The 18523-nt window shown below is 45.1% G+C and overlaps 1 protein-coding gene across 11 annotated transcripts in view; it reads left to right on the forward strand.

Moving 5' to 3' along the window:
- The window catches only part of TANC2 (tetratricopeptide repeat, ankyrin repeat and coiled-coil containing 2), a 238424-nt gene that overhangs the window by 155870 nt on the left and 64031 nt on the right, over positions 1-18523 (forward strand). For all 11 annotated transcript variants that reach the window (XM_060255815.1, XM_060255816.1, XM_060255817.1 and 8 more), the window contains 3 exons: positions 4082-4207; positions 9589-9870; positions 17824-17963. In XM_060255815.1, coding sequence (XP_060111798.1) covers positions 4082-4207; positions 9589-9870; positions 17824-17963 — 548 coding nt within the window. The remainder of the gene's footprint in view (positions 1-4081; positions 4208-9588; positions 9871-17823; positions 17964-18523) is intronic.

Below are 18523 nucleotides of genomic sequence, written 5' to 3' on the forward strand. Positions count from 1 at the left end.
GGCTCTTTGCCATCTTATAAAGGGTAACTTAAACCGTTACATTTTCAAAGCAAAGCGGGAAGCAGCAATCCCTCCCCCCAAGACAGCCCCTTTCGCAGGTGCTACTAATCTGGAGGAGCGACCTTGGTTTCCCTTAGTCACCCCCTCAGACCAGTGGGGAGGAATTTTGATAGCTGCTGCAAGGAGATAGACAGAAGAGTGAGGAGACAAAAGTGAAAGCACTCTAGCAAACAGAAAAAATAGCAAGGCACTTGACAACATCTGACCACTAAGACGTGCAGGAGGAAGAGGGAGAAAGTCGACTTTATGGTTGATTGCTGCTAGACATGGCAAGTTAGCTATCGCATTGCTCTAGCAATGGAACAGGAGGACTCGGCCATTGGCCTTGACACTCCAAATAACTCTAGGTACCACCTTCCATGGGAAAGACTGCTTGGTTGGTGAGAAAGGCTTTGCGTGTGCAATTTTGACTATAATATTGTGGAACCTACCTTGTTTTCTTCATTCCTGGCTTTGGCATTACAAGGCAATGTCCTGTATATGATTCCAATAAAACCTTTTACTCTTTCTTGTTATGAGAACTGGTGGCTTGGACCAATAACTGGCAAAACCTTACAGAGATTTCTTCCCAGGCTATTAAGTGCGAAAGAGAGCAAGCAGAGGAGAGGAAGGGAGAACGAGGGTGGGGGGGAGAGAAGAAACAAAGAAAACAAAAGGAAATTATCAAAGCTGGTACAACTATCATATATCAACAAGCATTTGTTGATCAGAGCGTTTTGACAGAAAACAACTTCTCCCCTCGATACCACTTTTTTGTTGTTTTTAGCATCTTTGGCCAGCCTAAGCTCATACTGAGCTTTAGCTTTCCTAACTTTTTCTCTACAAGCACTGGTGATTTGTTTATATTCATCCTTGGTTATAAGGCCCTCCTTCCAATTCCTAAAGGAGTCTTTTTTATTTCTCAAGTCTTTAGAGAGCTGTTCATGGAACCACTTCGGCTTCTTTAGGCTCTTTCCATTTTTTCTTCTCATAGGAATCGTCTGTGATCGCGCTTTCAGTATTTCGCTTTTAAGAAACTCCCACCCCTCCTGAACCCCCTTCCTCCTAAGTATTTCTGACCATGGGATTTTACCCAGCATAGTTCTAAGTTTATCAATGTTTGCCTTTTTGAAGTCCAACCTATAAGTCTGACTATCTATAGCTTTCCCCTTCCCTAAGACTATAAATTCAAAAATCTCATGGTCGCTACTGCCCAGGGTGCCCACTATTTCCACTTCTTCAATCAATTCTTCCTTGTTGGTGAGAATCAAATTCAAGATAGCAGATCCCCTTGTTTCCTTCTTCACTTTCTGGAAAAGGAAGTTGTCAGCAAGACAAGTCAGGAATCTATTTGACTTTTCATTTTTAGCAGAGTTGGACTTCCAACAGATGTCCGGGTAATTGAAATCTCCCATGATCACTGTATCTCTTCTCTTGGACAACTTTGCAATCTGCTATAGACGCATCTATAATCTGAAGATTGAACCTGGGACCTTCTGCATGCTAAGCAGGTGCTCTGCCCCCGAGCCCTGGCTCCAATACAAGATGCAAAATGGAATGTGGATTTTGAGGACTTTGAGGATGCTGGTATTATTTCTAATGCTGTTGATACTATTGTGAGCAGAATAAATATAAAATCACTGTTGTTTCCATGAAAAATATATACAATAAACTTCAGGTTTAGATATTTTACCATGATTCCTGGTCCAACAAAATGTGTTCTTGTGATTTCTCTGAGGGAAAAGATGTTAATGATCTTTTTGTTGTTGTTCTGACCATCCTGAACTTTTAGCATTGCTAATTTTTCTCACCTTCTGGAAAGAGTTATGTGTGTTCTCTGCTCTTCTGAAGTATCAAAACAGGTGTCAGAAATCACTGTGCCCACAGCTTGGTCAGGGGAATCCTCATATCTTGGGTCTACTGATTATTAGCTATAGTGAATGGCTGGAGCTTATTTGACTGCCAGTCTTTATTTATGTGCAGTGAACTAAGATGAGGGCAGGTGTCACAACCAGTGTTCCCTCTAAGCTGAGTCAGTGTGAGCTAGCTCACAGATTTTTAGCCTCCAGCTCACACATTTTTGTCTTAGCTCAGGAAGGATGAACCCAGAGCACAATAATTTGTGCAGGAGCTCACAAAATCAAATTTTTGCTCACAAGCAGGTCTTGAATTCATCAGGAGCTCACAGGAGCACAGCTCCTGAACCTTTCTGAGAGTTCCCCCTCTTCCTCCCCACTTACCTTGTCCATTGAATGGTAGGTGCAGTTGCATAGTAGTCCCTGGATTAGGAGAGCGGGCAGCCAGCCAGCCACCAGGAGCTTTGCCACGCCCCCAGCAGCCCTCATTAACCCCTGGAGAAGCCTGCACCACCCTTTCTGCACTTCTTATGTGATTTTTTTTGGGGGGGGTGTCTTTTTGACTGTGAGGGGGAGTGGCCAAGGAGAGCCCCAGGTGAGTGAGGCCTGCTTGGGCTGGCTGGATCTCTAGCCAGCCCAAGCAGGCCTCGCTTACCCGGGGCTCTCCTTTCTTGCATCAGGTTGCTTTTGGGTGTTGGTGGTGTATGCTAATGAGTTATACTAATGAGCTCCACCACCTGTTTTTCTACAAAATGGCCCCTGCTCACAAGACTCTGCAGCTTAGAGGGAACATCAGTCACAACTAGTGAACCCCCCCCCCTCCCGCCGCCTTTCTGGCCTCCACTTGCCCTCTCTCTGTTACCCATGTTTTTGATTCCTTCCTTTTCTCCCTTCTGGCTCTGGCTGAAGCTTGTTTTCTTTCCTCTACTTTCCCTCTCCCATCTCTCCTCACTCCCGTGGGCCACCTCTGTGGACTTTCCCACTTCTTCTGACCTATTACTCCAGCCTCCACCACCCTGCTTTAAAACTACCCCCCTCCCCCAGAACTTCCACGAGTACCTTGCAAGGTCTCTGCTCCCATTTCGCGCTGCTTGTGCAGCCACAGACGACACTGCTGAGGTTTTCAGTCTTGCATAGAATCTTTGGCTGCCTTTGCTGAAGAACTGGGGACCTTTAGCTAGGCATCAGGCAAACCAACCTTCTCCCCAATCCTTTATAAAGGGCCCTGAGCCCCTCAGCAAATTTCATAAAGGATTTTAAGCAAGGCATGGGGATCTTGGCTCTTGAAAGCTTGGTTGTTGTCCCCACCCCACCCCAATAGACACTTGTGTTGTGTAAACATTTTCAGATTCTTGGCACCCCTGGGGGGGAGTCTCTAGGTTTGCAGCAGATTCAACCCGCTCTGAGTGCCCCCCCCCTTGTGAATTTTTGATTGCCATGGGTGGGATACCCATGGCTCCTGAGTATATGATTGCCACTGTTCATTTTTGGTACCTGCACCATAAGATTGATGGCTTTTTAAAATGTACTCTTTTATGTCCTTTTTGTGAACCACCTCAGGAGCCTTCTGGCTGAGGGTACGGTCTGGGGAAAAAGTTAAATAAACACATACATAACTTTTGCCTCTCTCTGGGGAAACAGCCTTGGGTAAATTGGGGATACCATCCCAATCCTTAGTAAATTCTAGTTATATTAACTGACGTAATCTGCATAATTTTCTTGTCCGAAGTTGTTCTTTGTTATTTTTTTATTTGCTCCCCTCACTTCACTTTTCTCCTTGAGTCTCAGAGTGGCTTCTATGATTAAGACAAGGCAGTCAGAACAGCATTGTGCATACCATTGACGGTTCAATAAAATGTGATTACAAAATTAAAGTGTAGCGTAATGAAACAGTGTTCCACATTGACACTTGACAATAAAAGCAAATAATGAAACAAAACCAAAATAACGTCCTTCAGCCAAGCAGGCCTCTAAAATGCGATACGTCCACTTCTCAGTGGTTGCTTTCCATGCACGAAAGCGGTATACCTGGTCCGAAGGAAAATCTATGCAAAGGGTTGTGTCTTTAAAATCCCCAACAGCAATTGATTCATCCAGAGGGGTAAAGCTTTGTATGCGAGACGATGGGTGAGTAAAAATCCTTGGAAACGTGTTTGATTGATGAGTCTTTCTTTCTCTGTTCTCAGCCACCAGCTCAGCCCATTTAGAAGACCTTGCCTACTTAGATGAACAGAGGCATGCTCCCCTGCGGACATCTCTCCGAATGCCTCGCCAGAGTGTGGCAGGGGCTCGTGGGCAGCAAGACCTAAGAGGTGAGGAGGAGGACAACGGGTATGTCACTGAAGCGTTGTGTCCAAAGCAGTTTTTCAGCCCAGTCTCCATCTGGGAGTAGTGGATACCTGCCTGCATGAGCAGCCTCATGCCTCCCCTAGACGCTTCCAGTGGGGCTGGAGAGAATGGTGGAGGAGGCACAACAGTGGCCACGACATGGGGGCCATCAGGCAGGGAAGAGAAGGTGGCCAGACCTACATTTCGGAATAAATATGCTTTGGAATAGGAGGCTTCCACTTACAATGATTGAATTAAGGGCAGCGTAATGGCGCAGAGTGGAAAAGCTGCAGTACTGCAGTTGGAGCCCTCTGCTCACGACCTGAGTTCGATCCCAGCGGAAGCTGGTTCAGGTAGCCGGCTTCAGGTTGACTCAGCCTTCCATCCTTCCGAGGTCGGTAAAATGAGTCCCCAGCTTGCTGGGGGGAAACTGCAGATGACTGGGGAAGGCAATGGCAAACCACCCCGTAAAAAGTCTGCCGTGAAAACGTTGTGAAAGCAACGTCACCCCAGAGTCGAAAACGACTGGTGCTTGCACAGGGGACTACCTTTACCTTTAATGTTCTGATAAGGCTTGAGTTGCTGCTGCTTTATGTCCAATACCCACCAGATGGCACTCTGCAATAAGGTTGACAAGTGGTTGCTTGTCAGAAAGTTTAGCATTTCCAGCTACGGCTCTTGGTAAAGATTAAAACAACACTGACAGCAGCATCAGTAATGCTTCTAATCCGCTTCAAGAGAAGGTGGGTGCGTCCAGGCAAAGCTGTGAGCTAGCAGAATATGGGGAAGGGAAGCAATAAGAGGGTTTTATTGTCTCCATTTATTGTAGAATATTCTGGGATATGTGAATTTATGAAGTACCTTAAAGACGTCTTCAACCAAAGACCACTTGATCCTAGTATGTCTTTATTTTTAGAAAGGGAACTTTGCTAATGACATGGTCTCCCTCCAGGGAGCAGGTGGCAAGCGTAACCTCATTGAACATAAGAACATAAGAGAAGCCATGTTAGATCAGGCCAATGGCCCATCCAGTCCAACATTCTGTGTCACACAGCGGCCAAATATATATATATATATATATATATATATATATATATATATATATATATATATATATATATATATATATATATATATATATATATATATATATATATATATATACACACACGCACACACACACACTGTGGCTAATAGCCACTGATGGACCTCTGCTCCATATTTTTATCTAACCCCTTCTTGAAGGTGACTATGCTTGTGGACGCCACCACCTCCTGTGGCAGTGAATTCCACATGTTAATCACCCTTTGGGTGAAGAAGTACTTCCTTTTATCCGTTTTAACCTGTCTGCTCAGCAATTTCATCGAGTGCCCACGAGTTCTTGTATTGTGAGAAAGGGAGAAAAGTACTTCTTTCTCTACTTTCTCCATCCCATGCATTATCTTGTAAACTTCTATCATGTCACCCCTCAGTCGACGTTTCTCCAAGCTAAAGAGCCCTAAGCGTTTCAACCTTTCTTCATAGGGAAGGTGTTCCAGCCCTTTAATCATTTTAGTTGCCCTTTTCCGAACTTTCTCCAATGCTATAATATCCTTTTTGAGGTGCGGCGACCAGAACTGCACACAGTACTCCAAATGAGACCGCACCATCAATTTATACAGAGGCATTATGATACTGGCTGATTTGTTTTCAATTCCCTTCCTAATAATTCCCAGCATGGCGTTGGCCTTTTTTATTGCAAACGCACACTGTCTTTACATTTTCAGTGAATTATCTACCATGACCCCAAGATCTCTCTCTTGGTCTGTCTCTGCCAGTTCACACCCCATCAACTTGTATTTGTAGCTGGGATTCTTGGCCCCAATGTGCATTACTTTGCACTTGGCCACATTGAACCGCATCTGCCACGTTGATGCCCACTCACCCAGCCTCAACAGATCCCTTTGGAGTTCCTCACAATCCTCTCTGGTTCTCACCACCCTGAACAATTTAGTGTCATCCGCAAATTTGGCCACTTCACTGCTCACTCCCAACTCTAAATCATTTATGAACAAGTTAAAGAGGATGGGACCCAGTACTGAGCCCTGCGGCACCCCACTGCTTACCGTCCTCCACTGCGAAGACTGCCCATTTATACTCACTCTCTGCTTCCTATTACTCAGCCAGTTTTTGATCCACAAGAGGACCTGTCCTTTTACTCCATGACTCTCAAGCTTTCTAAGGAGCCTTTGATGAGGAACTTTATCAAAAGCTTTCTGGAAGTCAAGGTAAACAACATCTATAGGGTCTCCTTTGTCCACATGTTTGTTCACCCCCTCAAAGAAATGTAACAGGTTAGTGAGGCAAGATCTTCCCTTGCAGAACCCATGCTGAGTCTTCCTCAATAACCCGTGTTCATCAATGTGCCTACTCATTCTGTCCTTGATAATGGTTTCTACCAACTTTCCCAGTATTGAAGTCAGACTGACTGGCCTGTAATTTCCCGGATCTCCTCTGGAACCCTTTTTAAAGATGGGGGTGACATTTGCTACCTTTCTGTGACAGCATGTGCTACCGTTCTGTGACAGCATGTATGCAGTAGAATTATTAATATTATTATTTTTAAAATAGACATTGTCCTATCCCAGCTTGTGCCAGGCTCTGGGCAATGTACAGAGAGGTAAAATGCCACAAAATAAATATACAGATATTTAAAATTCAATATTTACCATCATAGAATCATAGAATTGGAAGGTACCTCTAGTCCACACACACACACACACACACACACTGCACAATGCAGGAACTTCAGAGATACCTCCCCCCCCCCACACACATATATCCCCAGCGCCTCCTGCTCCATGCCCAGAGGATGGCAAAAACCCTCCAGGATCCCTTGACAAACTGGCCTGAACAAACATTGCAATTAGCATTTCCTTGGGCATTAAGAAAAGACCACAAGAACTAAGCACTGATGCAACCCTTCCCGCCCTCCTTCTCATGAGCTGCCTAATTCATAGAATCAGCATTGCTGTCAGATGGCCATCTAGCCTCTGTTTAGAAACTTCCAAGAAAGGAGAGCCCACCACCTCCCAAAGAAGCCTCTTCCACTGAGGAATCGCTCTGTCAGGAAGTTCTTCCTAATGTTGAGCCAGAAACTCTTGATTTAATTGCAACCTGTTGGTTCTGTTCCAACTTTCTGGGGGCAACAGAAAACAATTCTGCATCATCCTTTATATGACAGCCTATCAAGTACTTGAAGATGGTGATCATATCACATCTCAGCCGCCTCCTCTCCAGGCTAAACACGCCCAGCTCCTTCAACCTTTCTCAAAGGACTTTGTCTCCAGACCCCTCACCATCTTTGTCACCCTCCTCTGGATACATTCCAGCTTGTCTATATCCTTCCTAAATTGTTTTGCCCAAAACTGAACACGATACTCCAGGTGATATCTAAGTAGAGCAAAGCGATGCCATCACCTTGCATGATCTTAATACTATACTTCTGTTGCTACAGCCCAAAATTGAATTTCGCTTTTTAGCTACCGCATCACACTGCTGAATCATGTTTTGTGTATGGTCCACTAAAACCCTGAGATCCTTTTTGCACATACTACTCCCAAGACAAGTCTCCCCCATCCTATAATGATGCATTTGATTTTTCCTACCTAAATGCAGAACTTTATATTTATCCCAATTAAAATTCATTTAATTTGTTTTAGCCCAGTTTTCCAGCCTGTCAAAATGGCACTGTATCTTGTCTGTCTTCTACTGTACTCATTACCCCTCACACTTTAGTATCATCTGCAAATTTAATAAGCATTCCATCTATTCTTCCATCCAAATTATTTATGAAAATGCTGAACAAAACAGATCCCAGGACAGATCCTAGAGGCACCATTTGTCACTCCTCTCCAAGAGGATGAGGAACCATTCACAAGCATTCTTTGCGGGCAATCTGTGATCCATTTACAGATCCACCTAACAATAACAGGATCCAAACTACATTTTACCAAGTTGTCAACGGCTATTATGTGGAACCTTATCAAAAGTCTTACTGAAATCTAGAGAAACTATGTCTACAGCATTCTGCTGATCCAACAAGGTAGTAACTTTCTAAAAATAATAATAAGGTTAGTCTGATAGGACTTGTTCTTGAGAAACGCATGCTGACTCTTAGTAATCACAGCCATCCTTTCTAAATGTTCCAGGACTGATTGACTATTTGTTCCAAAACTTTTCCAGGTATCGATGTAAAGCTGATGGGCTGATAGTTACCCAGAACCCCCTTTTCCCCCTTCTTGAAGATGGGGACATTTGCCCACCTCCAGTCTTCCACTACCTCACCTGTTCTCCAAGAATTCTCAAAAATAATGGCCAGAGGCTCAAAAATTACATCTGCAAGTTCTTTTAGTACCCTTAGATGCAGTTCATCTGGCCCTGAGGATTTACCGTATTTTTCAGACCATAAGGCGCTCCGGACCATAGGACGCACCTTCCTCCTGGGGGGCGATCCGCTGCCTCCGCCTCCGATCCCGGCGCTTCCCCCGCGCCTGCCTGCCTGGCTCCAGCTTCTTCCAGCAAGCGCTGGGATCGCTCCATGCTGCCCCCACTGCAAACCCAGCGCTTTGCGAGTGCCGGCTGTGGAGAGGGCAGCGTGCTTCCTCCGTGCCTGTCTGGCTCCAGCTCTGACGCTTACAGCAAGCACCAGGATCGCTCCCTCCGCCCTCTGATCCCAGCGCTTGCTTTTAGCATCAGAGCTGAAGCCAGGCAGACAGGCATGGAGGAAGCACCCGCCCCCTCCACAAACACAGCGCTTCGTGAACGCTGGCTGCGGAGAGGGCAGCGTGCTTCCTCCATGCCTGTCTGCCTGGCTCCAGCTCTGACGCTTACAGCAAGTGCCAGGATCGCTCCCTCCGCCCTCCGATCCCTGTTAAAATGCCTCAACACCACGTATGGAACAGGTCAGGTAGAAGAAGTATCTCCCCAACTGGCCACCCGGTCCTTGTATGGGTAGTTCTGGCTCGGCATTCCTGCCAATGGACAAGATTCTGGCTGTTGTGAAGCTCATACCATTCCTAGAGTTTTTTCAGGGTAATAAAATCTTGCAACAACAGGGTAAGAGAGCAACATCATGGAGATTATTATAACGCATCAAATTATTTTTGCTAACTCAGTTCACTAATCTTGAGAACAACTTCCTGAAAGTAAGTCCCACTGTGAAGACTTCAGTAAGATTCCGAGCAGATGTGCTTTAGGAGTGCCCTGTGGAATCTGTTTCTGGAGGATGCATGGCTTGACTCCATGGATTTGAGGCTTTTTAACAGCAAGCAGTTTTGAAATTTTGAAGTTAATAACCGATTGTGTATTCTTGCTTCCTTTGCAGTACGTTTTGCACCTTACAGACCTCCTGACATTTCTTTGAAGCCCCTGCTTTTTGAAGTGCCCAGTATCACCACGGAGTCTGTGTTTGTGGGCCGGGACTGGGTATTCCAGGAAATTGATGTCCAGTTGCAAAGTTCCAACACCAACATGAACAGAGGTGTGGTGATAGTTGGAAACATCGGCTTCGGCAAGACAGCCATCATCTCCAGACTGGTTGCCCTGAGTTGCCACGGAACTCGGATGAGGCAGATTGCCTCCGACAGCCCCCAGGCGTCTCCCAAACGTAAGTGCAGAGATGGGCTGATCTGTCCGGTCAGAACCTAGAGAGGTGTGATGCCGAGTGACTCAGATAGGCAGCTGACTCATGGAGTGCCATTCTTTGTAGCAAATTGAAGCCATTTCCCCTGATGCTTCAACAGAGGTTCAGCTCTGAAAGTGTTAGTGTGAGTCTGTGCTAAAGTTGTACTGTGCAGAAAATAGCCTTTTAGTTACGAAACCTGAGTAGCAAATCTGTGCAATGAGGATACCTACTAGATGTTCTCACTGGCTGCCTCATCGCTAAGGACCACTCACCCTGGCAACCGGGGAAAGCTTGGCTCTCTGCCTCTTTTCAAAGTGCTGCAAAGCCCTTTTGAGTGACCAGGAGCAGCTCAGTTGGGAATGCAATGGGCACATTTTTGCTATAGATTTACTTTACAGTTTTATTCCTTTTTTTTTTCCTACACTAGCATTGTTGCAAGTATCCATTTTCATTTGTATATTCATTTTTCACTTTTACTGGTTTCAGTGGGAAATTTTTGGGGCTGCAGCTCTCTTCTCCCCATTCAGCTTGGATGAAATCCTCAAGGGTTGTAGCCAAGGGATCCTGACTGCTCAGTGCTGGGCAGGCAGAAGGAAGTGTGTTCTGTTTGTTAGGCAGATGAAGCTCTTGCTTGCAGAGTGGGCACAGGGAGGCAGTCAGAAGACCAAAAGAGCCAGTGATGGGCACAAATAATAAACAATCGAGGACATCTGAATGTGCATAAGGAAAGTGGGGACTGGCATTACATTGAACAAAAACGAAACGAATGGGTGAGACGTGAAACCCCGCTCCTCCTGCTGCAACGTCCTTGGCTTCACTCGAGGACTTGAAGCATTTTTCTCCCATCCCATCTCCATGATCAGAAGTGAACTGGGCTGTGAGAAAAGTGCAGAAGAAAAGTGTCCCAGTGAGAAAAGACTGAAGAGGAAGAAAGGTTTTGCCTCCCCTTCATTGGTGCTCCAGGTTTTAGTTTAACAATAAACATCCACAGCTTTCTTGATGTAGGGACAGGCAGATGTGTCAAGATCCCCCCCCCCTGCACACACAAACCTTGTGTTTAGCTCCTATTTTTTCTACCTTTCAGACAGCAAAAATTAAGATTCGGGGGCTAAGATTGGATGGCATGCATCAGTATGCCACTTGCTCCCAAGTAGTGCAGTTTTGCTTGTAGAGGGCAAGGGATTTAGAACTTTTAAATTCTATAAATATGTCAAATATGGCTATTTATATGCTAAGTAAGTAAAAAAAAGTTGTTAAAGCAGTAAAGTTGGTTTAGGTTTGACAAGAGAGTAAGAATTCCATATATTTAATTTTTTCCCAAAATTTCAGGGGTTTTACTTGAAAAAGGGGGAATGTTTACATTTCTGGAGATTTTATATTGCTGGGGAAGAGCTGGCACCCATGACATTGGGAGAATAAAATTACCATTAAGAAAAAAGTCATTTAAAACCAGAGATTTTTTTGTAGCAGGAACTCCTTTGCATATTAGGCCACACCGCCCTGATGTAGCCAATCCTCCCAGGAGGTTACAGTAACTTACCCAGGAACTTACAGTAAAGGTAAAGATAGTCCCCTGTGCAAGCACCAGTCATTTCCAACTCTGGGGTGACATTGCTTTCACAGTGTTTTCATGGCAGACTTTTTACGGGGTGGTTTGCCATTGCCTTCCCCAGTCATCTACACTTTCCTCCCAGCAAGCTGGGGACTCATTTTACCGACCTCGGAAGGATGGAAGGCTGAGTCAACCTCCAGCCGACTACCTGAACTCAGCTTCCACCGGGATCGAACTCAGGTCGTGAGCAGAGCTTAGGACTGCAGTACTGCAGCTTTACCACTCTGCGCCATTTCTCGAAAGCTTATGCTGTAGTAAAATTTGTTAGACTTAAAAGTGCTGCTGGACTCTTTACTCCTTTGCATCTTTAGCAAGTAAATGTAAATAAATTATATGATTTTATGGACATTTGACATTTTAGACTCATTTTAGACTTTTTGGATTCTTATAAGGTTTGGAGGTTTTTATGATCAAATATAAGTTTTGGAATATTTTGGTGGTTTTAATGATGATATATTAATCACCTGTGACTTGTAAATAAGTCACTGAATATAAATAAATATTCATTCATTTGTTCATTCGGTAGGCCCTGTACTCTTGGAAGATTGGCTCCATCAGGGGTATGTGGCCTAATGTGCAAAGGAGTCCCTGCTACCAAAAAATTCTGTTAAAAACCATAGATAAAAATTTTTCCGCAGCAGTCAAAAGCTTTGCAATTGCTTCTTGTTTTGAGACGTGTCCCCGCTTCTGAATGTGTCCTGTGATCCGTTGATCTCTAGCAAATTCATGCTACTTAAGAGTCAATAAAAAATTGCCAAATTGTGTCCAGATCCCCTGATTTACAGTAGCAAAATCATCCAGAAGAGGAATCCCTAGGAACCTGCCTGCTAACTCCCCCAAGGGTAAAACGTTTAATCTACCCTTAATAAAGAGTACTCTATAGCAACCACTGTGGCCGGATCTGCCTGTCCCGCATTGGTCTTGTCAGCCACCAGCGAGCCTGCAGCAGATGTGGACTACTGCACCCTTCTTAAATCTTCGTTCGCGAAGTCAAGCCGAGAGATAGTTGGGGACAGTCCGCAGGCAGAGTTCTCAGAATAGGGAGACCCAGATAGTCCAGAGAGCAACATACCCCTCGTACTCTACAGCTGGTGCTCCACTTGTCAAGGTCTGGATTTGATCAATTTACATGCAGAGGAGTAGTCAGTTTGCTTCAAAGTCTCACAAGACAAACTCAGTCTCTGAAATCTATCATGAACTATTTTTTTGCCAAGAACTCCAAAAACCATCTTTAGCAGCAGAGGAGTTAGCCAAGTTAGTCGTTGCAAAATAGCAAAGAGTCCAGTAGCAATTTTAAGAAGACTAACAAATTTTATTGCAGCATAAGGTTTCAAGAAACACAGCTCTCTTCAGCGGATGCATCTGATGAAGAGAGCTACATTTCTCGAAAGCTTATGCCGTAGTAAAATTTGCTAGTCTTAGAAGTGCTGCTGGACTCTTTACTCCTTTGCATCTTTAGCGAGTAAATGTAAATAACACTCCTCAATAACAGAGCATTTTAAATCTAAAAATAAATGTTACAATCCAGGCTTTAGCTTCTAATGATAGTTCTGCAAATTCCACCCGAATTGCTGGACCAGAGCTACACATTGGTAAACAAGACGTGGAGCGCAAAAAAGAAATTATACGAATCATATTTCTCATTAACTTTGGCAATGGTCAAAGGTACCCCATATAATAATAATGGAACTACCTTGGCCTTCAATGCCTGAAAGGCAGGCAGCTGGCCAGTATTTGCCTCCTGAAGGGCTGCTGAGGGCAGGGTGGCAGCCACAGAGCCTGCCCATGACATGTCATAGGAGAAGAAAGAACACCGAGGTGCTGGATTATTTTAGCCTGCTCAATTAATTGCCTGTCCATGTTCCATGAGAAGTGATGGGATGGAACACCTTGACAAAATACCGTCACTTTGGACTTGTGATAGTTTATGTCTAAAGACTTTTGGGGGGAGCAGTAAAGCACAAACGCATCTAATAAACACCTTAACCCTACCTGAGACTGTGACATCAATACAGCATCATTTATGTAAAACAAATCGGAGGAGGATGTGAGGAGGATGAAAATGTTCACCTGAAAGGTTGCTGTTGATGCCATTTATATATAAATAAAAAAAGAAAAGGGCCTAGAGACATCCTTGGCGAACTCACTTGAATTTCACTTGAATTTCTTTGTTAATTGACTACTATTTCCACATCTTATTTGTGCCATTTTATTCTGATACTGTTTGCAAATTAGCCAGAGAAGCCAGCAGTCCATGGAGGTCTTTGATGGCTCAAGGGATACAGTCAAAAGCATTTTTGGCCGATAAAAGCTGTGTACCATTTACCTCCAGGTGGTTGACAGTAGAATCATACAGTTGGGAGGGACCTCCAGGGTCATCTAGTCCAACTCCCTGCACAATGCAGAAAACTCACAAATACCTCCCTCTAAATTCACAGGATCCTCATTGCTGTCAGATGGCTATCTAGCCTCTGTTTCAATACCTCCAAGGAAGGAGAGCCCACCACTTTTCAATCAAATGCAAAAGAACAGCACAGTGGTCCAAAACAGAGGAACATCTTTTAAAACCAATCTGAGAAGGCATCATAATCTGATTGTCTGTCAACCAAGTTTGTAGTTTTATAACTAAATAGGAACTTAATCTTTTGGGGGCATTACACTCATTATAAAAGAGAAAATATGTCATACTCCCCCAGTACTCCCCCAAATTTGCAAGCCCTTCAGGAGTCAAGTTTTTCCATTGGAAAAGTTTGGAAAAAAGGATGGGGGGAACAGGAACAACCCCCCCCCCCTGTTTTTTCCATTTCCCTCCCAAGGACTTCACATCTCCGCATTACCTGCCAGCCTAATCTAAACAACTTGTGCAGTGAGGAAGGGTTTAACTCTGTTAGGCACGAAGGGATCCATCCGCTGGGACAGCCAGGAGACGGGCTTCTCTTGAACCTCAGAACCTGAGCGAGCAGCTTCTAGACTCCTGGGGGAGACTGGCCAGAGCTGGGGGAAGCCACTGGGTTGGGCCCACTGATCCAAGTTTTAAGGAATGGTGTAGTGAATGTTTGGGGTAGTGTTGGAATCACCAGGTCTAAAAGGATCCTTGCATAGTTAATGATCCCTGTCAAGAAAAAGCAGGAAAAGTTTCCTTTAAAAATGGAACACACAAAAAGATGAGAACAGGTTCTGATGATATAAATGTAAGTACACAGTAAGGTGATCAAAAAGAGAATTTGAGGAGGGGATTTCTAAAAACTTTAAGGTGAATAATAAGCATTTATTCAAATAGGTCAGGAGCAAGAAACCAGCCACGAAAGTGGTTGGGTCCTTGAGCGACAAAGAAATGTTTGCTTGAGGAAGCTGGGAAGATGGCAGAGAATCTGAAGGAATTCTTTGCATTTGTGTTTATTCTAGAAAGTATGGAACATATACCCACACTGGAGCTGCTGCTTTTGCAAAGAATTTCTGAAGAACTGAGTCAAATTGAGGTAACCAGAGATGAAGTTCTAAGAATATTAGGCAAACAGAAAACCAATCCAAGTCCAGGCCGCAAACACCCTAGGGTCCGAAGGAACTCAGCTGTGAAACAGTTGATCTGATAACTAGTATATGAAATCTTTCCATTAAATTGGGGATTAAGGGATTGGTACACCTGGGTTAGAAGCCAAGCCAAGGCTAAAGGGGAATGGGAATGCTGAGTTTAGAAAAGGTGAGAGGCAGCTGGCTGACATGATAAAGACGTGATAAATATTTATGAAATTATATGTGGTATTATATATGCTGTTTTAAATTCAGGATTTTAATAATAAACTTGATACTCCCTAGGTGTGCTCGAGAAAACCTTTTCTCCCTCTCTTGGACTTGGGGGCACTCACTGAAGCTGATGTGCAACAGCTTCTGGACAGACAAAAGGAAATGCGTCTTTAGCCAATAAGCAAGCTCCTTCTCTTGGGATGGTCATCAACTTCCCCCAAGAGCGCAGCTTCAGGAGGGACCACGTGGAGTGGGGAGGGGGGGGGAGCCCAATCAAACCTGACAGATGTTGCAGCCAGATCACCACGGACTCATGAGTTTCAACCATGGCCGAGATATTTTGTCTAGAAGATATTTTGTGTGCTAGGTAGACTTCTTTGAATAAAATATTTAATCACACTTTGGAATTAACTACCAGTAGCCATTGGAATAAGAGCCCCGTGGCACAGAGTGGTAAAGCTGCAGTACTGCAGTTGGAGCCCTCTGCTCCAGCGGAAGGCTCTGCTCCAGCGGAAGTTCGATCCCAGCGGAAGCTGGTTCAGGTAGCTGGCTCCAGGTTGTCTCAGCCTTCCATCCGAGGTGGGTAAAATGGGTACCCAGCTTGCTGAGGGGAAAGTGTAGATGACTGGGGAAGGCAATGGCAAACCACCCCGTAAAAAGTCTGCCGTGAAAACGTTGTGAAAGCAACGTCACCCCAGAGTTGGAAACGACTGGTGCTTGCACAGGAGACTACCTTTACCTTTTAGCCATGGCAATAGCCACAAACATAATTGACTTTAAAAGAGGGCTAGGCAGGTTTATGGAGAAGAGGTCATTAGTGGCTACTAGTCGTCATCTATACTATTCATAAAAAGAACCTCCATATTCCCAGGGAGGGAGCAAACGGGGAGGGCAGCAGCAGGGGACGGCCACGGCAGGACAGCTGCTGGACCTCTAGACTAGGTGGGCCAATGCTTTGATCCAGCAGGCTCTACTGACATTCTTATGTGCGTATGAGAGCCAGTTTGGTGCAGTGGTTAAGTGTGCGGACTTAACCTGGGAGAACCGGGTTTGATTCCCCACTCCTCCACTTGCAGCTGCTGGAATGGCCTTGGGTCAGCCATAGCTCTGGCAGAGGTTATCCTTGAAAGGGCAGCTGCTGTGAGAGCCCTCTCAGCCCCACCCACCTCACAGGGTGTCTGTTGTGGGGAAGGAAGAGAAAGAAGATTGTAGGCCGCTCTGAGACTCTTTCCTTGAAAGGGCAGCTGCTGAGAGAGCCCTCTCAGCCCCACCCACCTCACAGGGTGTTTGTTGTTGGGGAGGAAGGAGAAGGAGATTGTGAGCCACTCTGAGACTCTGTCCTTGAAAGGGCAGCTGCTGTGAGAGTCCTCTCAGCCCCACCCACCTCACAGGGTGTCCGTTGTGGGGGAGGAAGAGAAAGGAGATTGTGAGCCGCTCTGAGACTCTGTCCTTGAAAGGGCAGCTGCTGAGAGAGCCCTCTCAGCCCCACCCACCTCACAGGGTGTCTGTTGTGGGGGAGGAAGAGAAAGGAGATTGTGAGCTGCTCTGAGACTCTGAGTGGAGGGCGGGATATAAATCCAATATCTTCTTCTTAATTTCAGGTGACTAGGTTTAAAAGACAAGAGAATCCATGCTTTGAAGCCATGTTTCTGTATCAAAGTAGTTTCAAGGAGTGTTACAGCTTTGTGTTTTGTGGTGCATTGGTGTGATGTAATATTATATCACATTTTTTATGGAAGCCATGTCAAAATCACAAGGATCCATGGGAATCCATTTTTGCATCATGGCAGTGCTGGATCTGTGTTTTCTGCAGCTGTGATGTTTGATTTGATGGTGAACTTTAGGAGACAAAATCATGAAGATCCATTTGTTGGATTTGTGTCTTCATGCCGTTGAAGTGCCATAAAACACTAGCTCCATGACTTTTATGGGGTTGTCTTTGGACAAGGAGACAAATTGCAACTGTGTTGCTTCATTGATCATGTGGATTCATGACGATCTTTTAAAAATCATATTGCTTCGGTACCTCTGCTAGATGCAGGGTTTTGTACAAGTTGCTGTTTTGTGACTGGTATCTCCCAGGACTCTTGGAAAAAACATTAAGGAATGTCCTGAAGTCCAAACTCCATCTTCCCTGCTGTGTACCTGATTTCAGTTTTCTGTCTTCTGTCAGGTTGGCTAGAAGCAGGGAATCGGGCTGCATTTTGGGGACACATTGCCTTGGTTTTTTAGCTCCCACTGACCCGGGGGGGGGGGGGGGAGGACAGCTGTACAATGCCATTTATTCTGTGAGTCTGGACCTTTGTCTTCAGAAGGGGAATTAGGCTATGGACAGATTTTGGAGTAGAGGCTCATTTCCCAAGCATGATTCCTTGTGCAAAGCTTTTAACAGTGGAGTGTATGTTTGGGGTTGGAGGGATGATATTTTTTGTTCAGAATGAATTTAGCCAGAATTACCTAGACGAGCACTAAGAACTCTAGATCAGCCCCGAGCAGATTCCGTCCTGCCTGTTCAAACCAGCCCAAGCAAAGAGTTGTTGGCACCCTCCATAAGGCTGTCCCCCCTTTCCTCACCGCAGATGTGGATGCCAACCGTGAGCTACCCCTCGCCCAGCCGCCGCCGCCTTCTGCTCACTCCTCCCTCACCAGCGGAAGCTGCCCGGGGACCCCGGAAATGCGCAGGCGCCAGGAAGAGGCCATGCGAAGGCTTGCTGCCCAGGTACTTGGAGGTTTCTCTTTCAAATACTTTCTCCCCATTCTGTTTTTCTGTTTTCTCTTATCATGGATGCTGCAAACCAATACGTTTGCCAGAGGAAGAGGATATATAAAAATGCCGCTACAAGTTAAAAAGGTGTTTGTGTGACTGCACTCAAAGAACCACAGATATATATTAAGCATTTTTAATGAATGACGTACAAATAAAATAATGATGTATTTTAAAAAAGAAAAGTAGGCTTCTTCTTCCTCATTGGACAACTCCAGGAATGTTCCTTTGCGGTCTCTGTGCAGCCCTCCAATAGACTCCTTGGCTGCAGCTGCTTCTCCAGTTAAGCCTTTGGACTGGGAGAGCAGCCGTGTCTGTTAGCCTGTAAAAGGCACTTAGCACTCGCTGAGCATATACAGAGTGCAGAAGACCCCGTTATAACTTAGACATACATTCTGGGTATGAAAGGCAGAGCAGTACTGGATGCTCAGTGGACTGCGCTTGTGCCCACATCCGCGTGTATCAGCTCACTAATCTCCTTCCCATTTGTTTGGTGTAGTGGTTAAGAGTGGTGG

This window comes from Heteronotia binoei, chromosome 15 (genome assembly GCF_032191835.1).
Source record: "Heteronotia binoei isolate CCM8104 ecotype False Entrance Well chromosome 15, APGP_CSIRO_Hbin_v1, whole genome shotgun sequence".
NCBI lineage: Eukaryota > Metazoa > Chordata > Lepidosauria > Squamata > Gekkonidae > Heteronotia > Heteronotia binoei.